Raw genomic sequence first — 11,632 nt, forward strand, 5'->3', positions numbered from 1 at the left:
TCGTTTACATTCAATTCAATCATTGAAAGTGATTTAATGTATTGTAAAATTCATTTATTTCCTCAAATATAAATTTTTATTAAAAACATAAATATTTTGTCATTTACTAACAATATTAAAACAAAAATTAGTTATTAAAGTACTATAAGTTATATTGTATTTATATGATAATTAAATGATTTTACTAATAATAATTAAATATTAAATAAATTTAAAGTATAATTTATACTTTTAAAAATATATGTTAAAAATAAGAATTTTAAATAAAATAATTAATAAAATTACTTCCTATCTTTGTTTAATTAAATACAATATGAATTTGACAATAATAGTTGCTATTAAATAAAATAATTTATATTTATTTATATTTAAAAAAGATAAAATACTATTTAATTTATAAATAAAAAAAAATAAAAATTAATAAATAATAAATAATTATCTTAACACAATATTATCTAATTAATGGATTTATTTTTTATTACATTTTATAATAATAATTTTGCATTTACTAAGATTTTTATACTTTAAATACTATTAACACTATGGTATTAAAAAATAACATGATAATAATACAGTATTTTTTATTTAAATTATATTTTTTTTATTTTAACTGAAAATAAATCATTAATATTGCTAATACCAAATTATATCACAAATTAGTTTATAATATAGTATAATATAGAGACTAATATTAATAATATTAATTATTTTATTTATTTAACCAAATATTCCAATTTTACTTATTTAAAGAATCAGATAATCAACAAACTAAACATAAATATGATATATTAATAAATAGATACAGTATTACGCGATTTTACATTATAAAACATATTTATGTTTCATAATTTATTTAATAATAAAATAAATAAAAATGAAATCTAAATTATTTATATCAATTTTATTTATTTATTAAATTAAATCCATATAATGAATAATACATAAAATTTGAATCAGACAAAAGTTATATTTCATCCATTATTTTAGGGAATGGTTTTGTTTATAAATGTTATGAAAACATTTTAAATAATTTTTTTTCTTGTTTATCTTACATTACAAATAATTTTCAAAAAATTATCCAATAATTATTACAAAGTACAAGCTTTTGCTTATTTATACAATATTACATAAATAATAATTAATGCATTTTTATAATGATTATAATGCAGTATTTAAGGAAACACAAGTTACATAACGTTTGAAATATTATATAACTGAATAATATATTACAATAATATTTAATACAAATGGTATGAAATCATTATTATCACAGATAAAGATAACCTTTTAAAAAGGCTTATCATTTACAAAGATATGACTGCTTTTGGTGATCTCCTAACAGTCGGTATCATTACTCCCACTAATTTTCGTTTAGCATTGAGAGCATAGTTTGTTTGGTTTTTATATCGTATCAAATGACCATTATTTTGATTATAATGATTGTTGTTTTGGTTGATATTGTTATTGACATCATTGGTAATGTTGTTGGTATTGTTATTATGATTGTTGTGATGACTTTTCCCAAAGACGTGACCAAACGCACTGAATACCCGCGAAACGGTAACAATACTTAGTTTTCGGTGATTATTATTATGGCTACGATTTGAGTGGTTTGTGTCCGATCGGTGCGATATTTTGTTGGACTGATGAAGAAGCCATTCAAAGGCCTGAGAAACACCCAAATTGCTATCGGCAGCAGATATCTGACAATTAATAAATCATAAACTATTAGATTTGTATTATCTTTATATCATTATTATAGGATTAAATTATTTTCATTTTATTACATATTAAACAACTAATCATTTTAATTGACCATATCTTTAACATTCAGTACATTTATGCAGTAAAACTGAATAATATCTAATTTGAATCATTTGATAATATAAAAAATGAGTGAAGATTTACTTCAAAAAATTGTGATCCAAATTTATGAGCCAATGAAGTGCCCTCTTCTTTAGTGATTTGTCGGCCGACCTCGAGATCACGTTTGTTGGCCAACAAAATAATGGGTACATAAACGGGTCCCCGAATAGCTGTAATATATTGGAGATAGTGTTGAGCCAATTGAAAGCTATTTCGGTCACAAATGCTATAAATTATGACATAGGCTTCGGCCCATTCTATCTGATCCTTATTTACCATATTTTCATTGTCCTAATTGTTTAAACATATTTATTATTTACAACAAAAAAATTAATTATAAAATTATTGTCACTAACCGTCCAATCTCTGGATATGTCAAGAATTTCGACATTTGTCATTCCGTTATCTGTTTTTACTTTCTGCTGATAAAACCAATCTATAAATATATACATTATAAGTAAAATTTAATATAATTATTATAAATATTATTACAATTAATTATCAAATTGCACACTTTATCATTAATTCAAAATTAAATTAAAATTAAATATTTTGTTTATAACAATGACTTTAAATCTACATTTAATATGATTTGTGTCATAATTTATATTATATATTGAATATATTGTCTTTTACTGTACTAAAGTAAGTATACAAAACAATACTACTAAAAAATTTATGCACACAAAATAAAGGAAACTTACTGTAAGCTAATTTTGAAGATTAAATAAGGATTTTTACACAATTTGTGTGTAAATGTGTTTATATTAGTAAATAAAATCTATAGTTTGAGTTCAAACTCGTGTCTTCAATTATTTTTTATTTTGTAACAATTGGATAAAATTTTATTGACTGATAAAAAAGTGAAAATAATAACAAATAAAACGATTGTTTCCCAGAATATGCCTTTAATAATCAATTTATAAAACAACAAATATTTTTATTATTAAATAAAAATACAATAAAGAGTGTACAGGTGTTTTATTTATTAATACTTTCAATTCAATGTATATGTACTGTAGCTTACAATCAATTTGTTTGCTGTTTATAAATAAAACTTATAAATTTTAAGAAATCAGTGAAAGTCTAAACTTTTAATATAATTTTATTATTATTATTTTATACTAAAATATTTTAAAAAGTATAATTGTAATAGTTTTTAGTATATATTTTAGTATTAAATTTAAAAAAATACATAATCGCAATTTTATTACTTTAGTTATTTATTTAATAATTAATATCATATAAGAGATGTTCAACAAATTATATTTACCTGTATTTGACTTATATTCTCCAATATATCTCTTAGTTAGAAATCGCACAGTTATTGCTGTAATAAAAAAATTTTTTTAATTAATATACACATATGATATTCACATAATAAAAAATCTATAACAAGTTTTTAATTTAGTATTTTATAATTTGTTGGATAAAAATTAATTCTGTTATCATTTGACTTAATCACATGAGTTTTATCACACAAAATTAATATAGAATATTATTTATCGATATTTTTTTGCTAAAAACTCAATATCTATATAAAAATGAAATATATATGATAAAATTAGTTATAAATAAATTATATATTTATATATACAGTATTTACTTATTATACTGTATATGCTGTGAATTATACAGTATATAATGTATAATAATTACAGTAATCTATCAATTAATAGATCGTTTGCCTTTAAAAACATTATTTCTATAATTCTTTTATTTTTTTGAGGCTCAGTAGGAAATCAATAAATTTAATTAATATAAGCTATTAAACATATATTTGAAATAAAATTTTCCGTATAAAAAGTATATGTAATAACAAATCAGTTGCAGAAATTGTGATAAAATTATTAAAATAGAAATATTGAAAAAAGAAAGAAAAATTTCAGATAGCCTTCAATGTAACTTCAATTACATAAAAAATCAATTACTAGTTTTAAATTTTTTCGGGACACATAAAATTTGCACAATTTTTATGCTAAAATAAAAAAACAGTAAACTGACTTACTTTAGCTTTATGTATGCTTTTTCTATGATTTATATTAGATTTTATTTAGTTGACAATAAAAAATTCAATGATTAACTATTGATATAAAAAAATTTAATGATTAAGCTATTGATATTTTAATTGCGTTAACTCAATGTATTTGTTTATTATAATGAATTTGATTGTTAGTCAAAACACTTGTACTTAATTTTTTAAATTATTTAAATTCTTGAGTATTTTTAACTGAAAGTAAAGAATTAAAAATGAGTTTTTTTCAATATAAGTGGATCAAGGCTTCGGTGGGATATGAGCTCCGACTTATAGGGCATACATCCAAAAAAATCTACTGATTTCTTGAGATCGACATACAGACAGACAAAGATTATTAGACAACAAAACATGACTTATTCACACCAATACTTCACACAAACAGTATTTCCTCTCATTTATGAGATTTATATCTATTTTTGTGATATTTTTACTCAATATGAATGTTAAAGTAAACTAATAAAGTGATTGACTCTCAATTGTCAGCAAATCGTGTGTCAATATTTCATAATTATTCAGTGCATTTGAATAATAGTAAAAATAATAAACCAATTTTTTAAACTAAAATTTTAATATTGAACTCAATCTCAAGATTTAATATTAATTTATGCATTTCTGAACTCAATATTATTTATATTTTTCTCACTTTTTTCTTTGTATATAATAAAGATACAAATATTTTTAAAAATAAATTAACGTATGGTTTATAGACTATTAATAGTTATTTAGGGAAATAAACAAAAAAATATTATTAAAAAACATATATTAAATTTTCATTTCAATTGTAAATATGTGATACTATATAAAGATATTTATTTTTAGAGAGTAATACACTTAGAAAACAACATATTTTTTCTCAAATTATTTGAAAGCTTATATCATAACTAAAATTTAAATAAACTTTTCTAAAGAGAGAAAGCAATAAACAAATTCATTAATTACTTTCAATATTTTACTTAAAATAAATTTTTATGTGATATTTGTAAGTAAATATTTTGCAACATTGATGTTATTAACATTGACTTAAAATTGTCGCATTATTCACTATTTAATTTGAAAAATATTAAGAAAGTTTTTATTGATATATTATTATTATTATTATTATTATTATTATTATTATTATTATTATTATTAKTAGTAGTAGTAGTAGTAGTAGTAGTAGTAGTAGTAGTAGTAATAGTAGTAGTAGTAGTAGTAATAATAATAATAATATAATAATAATAATAATAATCCCAAATGATTGCAATTTTTATATTTATTTATTTTATTTTTTGATTAAAAGAAATATTTTTTTGTGGAGCAAATGAACTCTTACAGAGACTGATACTAAGTTTAAGGATTAATGTCGTCCAAGAGTTATGTTATGTTATGTATTGAATGAAACACTAAATATTGATATTATTTTTTCATTTAGAGGTCATTGAATTTTTCGGATATAAAAAATTGCTAAACAATAGGGTTTATTATATGATATTTTAGAAATATAACTTAATAATTCAGTGTTTAATTTAGATAACTTTAAAAACGTGTCATCATTTATATAATCACAAAAAATAATTAAAAAATGCTTAAAAATCAAAATGTGCTAAAACTGGACAACAAGTAAATAATTGCTCAAAAAATTTAGTTAAATGAAAATTTTGAAATTACATTAGTTTTTTAAATATATATGAATACCAATAAAATAATTCATTAATAATAAACATATAAAAAACAATATTATGAAAAATAAACATTTCTAACAATTGTATATAGTTTTAAAACTCTAGTAATTAAATTTTAAGTATCATTGACTTCTTTTTAGTTTAAACAAAATCTTAAGCAAATACAGTAAATTATATATACTTTTTGTATACATTTCTAATTGTATCGTTTTTTAAAAAAATAAATATTGTGTGCAATACAACTGGGAATTAATTGAAAAATAAATAAAATCTGTATAATTTATAATCAATAATTTATATATTTTTGTTAGGGATGATTCACATATTATGTTCGCACATTTTAAGAAATCTAGACCCATTTTCCTCCCCTATGTTCGCATGTTACTAATCCCAACCCTAAGAAATAAAATTTAAATATTTAAATGCAAACGTTCTTAAGGTCTCTACCCCTCCCCTCGTTCGCAAAAGTTCACTTTGGTTGACACCCCCTCCCAAAGTGCGAACGTAATATGTGAATCACCCATTATAAAAATTTTACAAAATAAATTGATTTAAGTTTTAGCAAAACAACTGTTTTTAACATAAATACTATATATACAGTATGTGTAGACAAATTAAAACTTAACGAAAGCTTTAAAAATTAAGCTTTTATGTAATAATATATAATTTTTAAAAATATTTTTCATATAATTTCTTATTTTCACATCTTTCAAAAAAAAACATTTTCTTAGATTCAAATTAAAAAATAAATATTTTTGTTATTCAACTAATATAAAACAATAATTTATATGTTTAGACATTATAAGTATTTCTTTAAAAAATAGTTTTAATAGATTTTTATAAATAAAAGTAATCTTAATATTTTTATCTGTTAGTAAATATTATACGGTATATGTACAGTAATATACACTAATATATTGATTTACTGTAAATTTTTGTTGAAAAATTATTTGTAAATTCAATTTGATGTGCAATAGTTTCTAGTACTTATAAAAATATATAGTTAAAATTTTATGTAATGTAAATATTTACAGTAAATTTTATGATAAAAATATAATTCAAATACAATTTAAATTTAATATAGGAAACGATCATTAATATAATTTTGATATTTAGTTTATTTATATATATATTTATTTATTTACTATATACTAATAATCTTATATTTATTAATAATTATACTTAAAAATCTAGACATTAATGTTTATAATACAGTATATTACATACCTGTATAAATAATTAACTGTTTCAACTAATTTAAATGCATCTAATATTTTCAATACAATAAATTTACTGTTAATGTATAAATTTAACATAACTTTAGATTAAAATTGTAACAATAATAATGAAAGACAACAACAAATGTGTTTTATTTATGAGTTTGTGTTTTATCAAAAATAAATGATTTGTCACTTTTGAAGATCATTGTTAGTTAAGAAATGCTTTTATCACTTATTTTATGTTATGATTGAATGAGTCATTTGGTGTTTAATTTAAAGAGTGAAAGAATAAGTATTTAGGATGACATCCAAAAATGTCTCCCATTTCCTACCCGTTTCCTTATCATTACAATTAACCCTCAAATTAATCTCTAAATACTATATGTCCTTAAAGATGTTTATCATCACTTGAAAAGATCTCTTTCATTCCTCAGACATATGGACACCGAAGCCATCAAAGAGTGTCTCATATAATGTATTTCAATGTTATATTCAAAGAGATTTATTTCTAACATTGAAATTCTGGAGATTTCCAGTGCTTTGCTGTACAGTAAATGCATAATATATATATATATATATATATATATATACTGTATATACTGTTAAGATATTTTACTTTGAAAACAATTTTAATCAATACTTGGATAGAAATAAAAATTAAAATATATTTAATTCAATATAAAGTTAGACAATGCAAAGCTATATCAAACATAAAATCAAATTATAATCTCAATTGCAATATATGTATAAAAGCAAGTAATGGTTCGATGAACTCAACAATTAAGTTAACATTCAATTGAAACATCAAATATAATAGTTTGCTTGTAATTGTTTGAATAAATAGTATATATATACCGATATATATAACAGTCAATGTTTAAACATTTATTTTATTGATATTTAAATATATCAACACTTGTATGACTTTTGTCTCATTTCTTGTTTTATATATTTATTAGATTCGCAGTATTCTCTCACTCACTCACTCACTCACTCTCTTAACATTCACTTTACTTAATTAAATATAAATAATTTCAAAAAACAATTATCATTTATTTTTTTTGTTTGTCTTAAATAAGTTAGCAATTATTTATCTAATTTACAATATATTAAATGAATTGAATTAAAGTATAATATTACTATATACTGTATTAAAATATTGCAATTAAATAAAAGTATTAATTAAAATAAAATAAATATTTTTTTTGTATAAAAAACATTTAAATATTCAAAAATTATAGTTTAAATACAATCATTTTATTAATATATTACTTATGATTTACATATATTAAATGACATTTAGAAATTCTAAAATGACAAAAAAATTATTTTAAATAAATAAATAGTTATTAATGCAATTTGCATATAAATTTTCTACAGTTTATACTGTATTAACAATTTATAATAATTACTAACTATAAAAAGTAAATACAAAATATTATGCAATTTTCATTAGATATTAATTATAATTTATAATTATTAAACTCTTAATTGTAAATAATTTCAAAATATATTTGCTGTATATTAAACTACTTTAATTTTATAATATTTAATATTAATGTAAAATTATATTTTCTTTCTATACTATTATTAAACATTTTTATAAGTATTAATATATTATTACAGTATACAAAATTTAATAATGTTTGCTATAACAATTTATGAAAATAAAATATTTGTAAATGCATTTTTTAAAATATACAATTACTTAAAAATAAAGATTTTACTGTATTTTTACTTAAAATCAATGAACATTTAGCTTAAGTAAAGCGAAAAATTACTTAATATTATTTAAGATACAGTTTAGCAGAAAAATAATTATTAATATAAACTATTACTTTTTATGCCGTGGGTCATATTATTAATATATTATATTTTTTAAAAACTAAACCTAAAGATATTATAAATAATATAATTTTTTATAAATAAATGCATTCATAAAATCAAAATGCGGTCAAAATTATTGGTCAAATGAGGTTTGAAATGAAAATTCTATTTTAAAGAATTGAATAATCAATTAACAATTTTATTCAATATTTTTTTCATTTCAATGAAAGTGTATTTATTTTTATATCTTTAACTATTTTCGTGTTTTTTAGTATAAAATCTTAGATTCAAATTAAAAAATAAATATTTTTGTTATTCAACTAATATAAAACAATAATTTATATGTTTAGACATTATAAGTATTTCTTTAAAAAATAGTTTTAATAGATTTTTATAAATAAAAGTAATCTTAATATTTTTATCTGTTAGTAAATATTATACGGTATATGTACAGTAATATACACTAATATATTGATTTACTGTAAATTTTTGTTGAAAAATTATTTGTAAATTCAATTTGATGTGCAATAGTTTCTAGTACTTATAAAAATATATAGTTAAAATTTTATGTAATGTAAATATTTACAGTAAATTTTATGATAAAAATATAATTCAAATACAATTTAAATTTAATATAGGAAACGATCATTAATATAATTTTGATATTTAGTTTATTTATATATATATTTATTTATTTACTATATACTAATAATCTTATATTTATTAATAATTATACTTAAAAATCTAGACATTAATGTTTATAATACAGTATATTACATACCTGTATAAATAATTAACTGTTTCAACTAATTTAAATGCATCTAATATTTTCAATACAATAAATTTACTGTTAATGTATAAATTTAACATAACTTTAGATTAAAATTGTAACAATAATAATGAAAGACAACAACAAATGTGTTTTATTTATGAGTTTGTGTTTTATCAAAAATAAATGATTTGTCACTTTTGAAGATCATTGTTAGTTAAGAAATGCTTTTATCACTTATTTTATGTTATGATTGAATGAGTCATTTGGTGTTTAATTTAAAGAGTGAAAGAATAAGTATTTAGGATGACATCCAAAAATGTCTCCCATTTCCTACCCGTTTCCTTATCATTACAATTAACCCTCAAATTAATCTCTAAATACTATATGTCCTTAAAGATGTTTATCATCACTTGAAAAGATCTCTTTCATTCCTCAGACATATGGACACCGAAGCCATCAAAGAGTGTCTCATATAATGTATTTCAATGTTATATTCAAAGAGATTTATTTCTAACATTGAAATTCTGGAGATTTCCAGTGCTTTGCTGTACAGTAAATGCATAATATATATATATATATATATATATATATACTGTATATACTGTTAAGATATTTTACTTTGAAAACAATTTTAATCAATACTTGGATAGAAATAAAAATTAAAATATATTTAATTCAATATAAAGTTAGACAATGCAAAGCTATATCAAACATAAAATCAAATTATAATCTCAATTGCAATATATGTATAAAAGCAAGTAATGGTTCGATGAACTCAACAATTAAGTTAACATTCAATTGAAACATCAAATATAATAGTTTGCTTGTAATTGTTTGAATAAATAGTATATATATACCGATATATATAACAGTCAATGTTTAAACATTTATTTTATTGATATTTAAATATATCAACACTTGTATGACTTTTGTCTCATTTCTTGTTTTATATATTTATTAGATTCGCAGTATTCTCTCACTCACTCACTCACTCACTCTCTTAACATTCACTTTACTTAATTAAATATAAATAATTTCAAAAAACAATTATCATTTATTTTTTTTGTTTGTCTTAAATAAGTTAGCAATTATTTATCTAATTTACAATATATTAAATGAATTGAATTAAAGTATAATATTACTATATACTGTATTAAAATATTGCAATTAAATAAAAGTATTAATTAAAATAAAATAAATATTTTTTTTGTATAAAAAACATTTAAATATTCAAAAATTATAGTTTAAATACAATCATTTTATTAATATATTACTTATGATTTACATATATTAAATGACATTTAGAAATTCTAAAATGACAAAAAAATTATTTTAAATAAATAAATAGTTATTAATGCAATTTGCATATAAATTTTCTACAGTTTATACTGTATTAACAATTTATAATAATTACTAACTATAAAAAGTAAATACAAAATATTATGCAATTTTCATTAGATATTAATTATAATTTATAATTATTAAACTCTTAATTGTAAATAATTTCAAAATATATTTGCTGTATATTAAACTACTTTAATTTTATAATATTTAATATTAATGTAAAATTATATTTTCTTTCTATACTATTATTAAACATTTTTATAAGTATTAATATATTATTACAGTATACAAAATTTAATAATGTTTGCTATAACAATTTATGAAAATAAAATATTTGTAAATGCATTTTTTAAAATATACAATTACTTAAAAATAAAGATTTTACTGTATTTTTACTTAAAATCAATGAACATTTAGCTTAAGTAAAGCGAAAAATTACTTAATATTATTTAAGATACAGTTTAGCAGAAAAATAATTATTAATATAAACTATTACTTTTTATGCCGTGGGTCATATTATTAATATATTATATTTTTTAAAAACTAAACCTAAAGATATTATAAATAATATAATTTTTTATAAATAAATGCATTCATAAAATCAAAATGCGGTCAAAATTATTGGTCAAATGAGGTTTGAAATGAAAATTCTATTTTAAAGAATTGAATAATCAATTAACAATTTTATTCAATATTTTTTTCATTTCAATGAAAGTGTATTTATTTTTATATCTTTAACTATTTTCGTGTTTTTTAGTATAAAATCTTAATAAAATAATTATTTATATATAAATATAATATTCTAAATATTAAATATTAATTTTTAAACTATTGATTGCTTACCACTTTTTCCAACACATTTGGCTCCAAGAACTAGGATTTTAATACATGACATTTGTGTCAT

At 19.1% G+C, this 11,632-nt stretch overlaps 1 protein-coding gene across 1 annotated transcript; it reads right to left on the bottom strand.

Annotated features, from left to right (window-relative positions):
* Positions 1-1,304: 1,304 nt before the first annotated feature.
* Positions 1,305-11,632, bottom strand: LOC128957924 (ras-related and estrogen-regulated growth inhibitor-like protein). The gene is made up of 5 exons (XM_054303740.1): positions 11,572-11,632; positions 3,140-3,196; positions 2,223-2,302; positions 1,909-2,157; positions 1,305-1,703 (listed from the first exon to the last, which is right to left on the bottom strand). The coding sequence occupies exons 1-5, from the start codon at positions 11,630-11,632 to the stop codon at positions 1,305-1,307; spliced, it is 846 nt and encodes a 281-aa protein (XP_054159715.1).

This window comes from Oppia nitens, unplaced genomic scaffold (assembly GCF_028296485.1).
Source record: "Oppia nitens isolate AA-2021 unplaced genomic scaffold, nextdenovo-longstitch-racon4-pilon3 scaffold3_pilon_pilon_pilon, whole genome shotgun sequence".
NCBI classification, from domain to species: domain Eukaryota; kingdom Metazoa; phylum Arthropoda; class Arachnida; order Sarcoptiformes; family Oppiidae; genus Oppia; species Oppia nitens.

What these genes read in the sequence shown, in the direction of transcription:
- LOC128957924 (XM_054303740.1), bottom strand. Translation starts at nt 11,632, where the DNA reads ATGACACAAATGTCATGTATTAAAATCCTAGTTCTTGGAGCCAAATGT. An exon ending in ACATATCCAGAGATTGGACG is followed by an intron (nt 2,158 to 2,222) that starts GTTAGTGACAAT and finishes TTAAACAATTAG; the next exon opens with GACAATGAAAATATGGTAAA. An exon ending in TTGGATCACAATTTTTTGAA is followed by an intron (nt 1,704 to 1,908) that starts GTAAATCTTCAC and finishes ATTAATTGTCAG; the next exon opens with ATATCTGCTGCCGATAGCAA.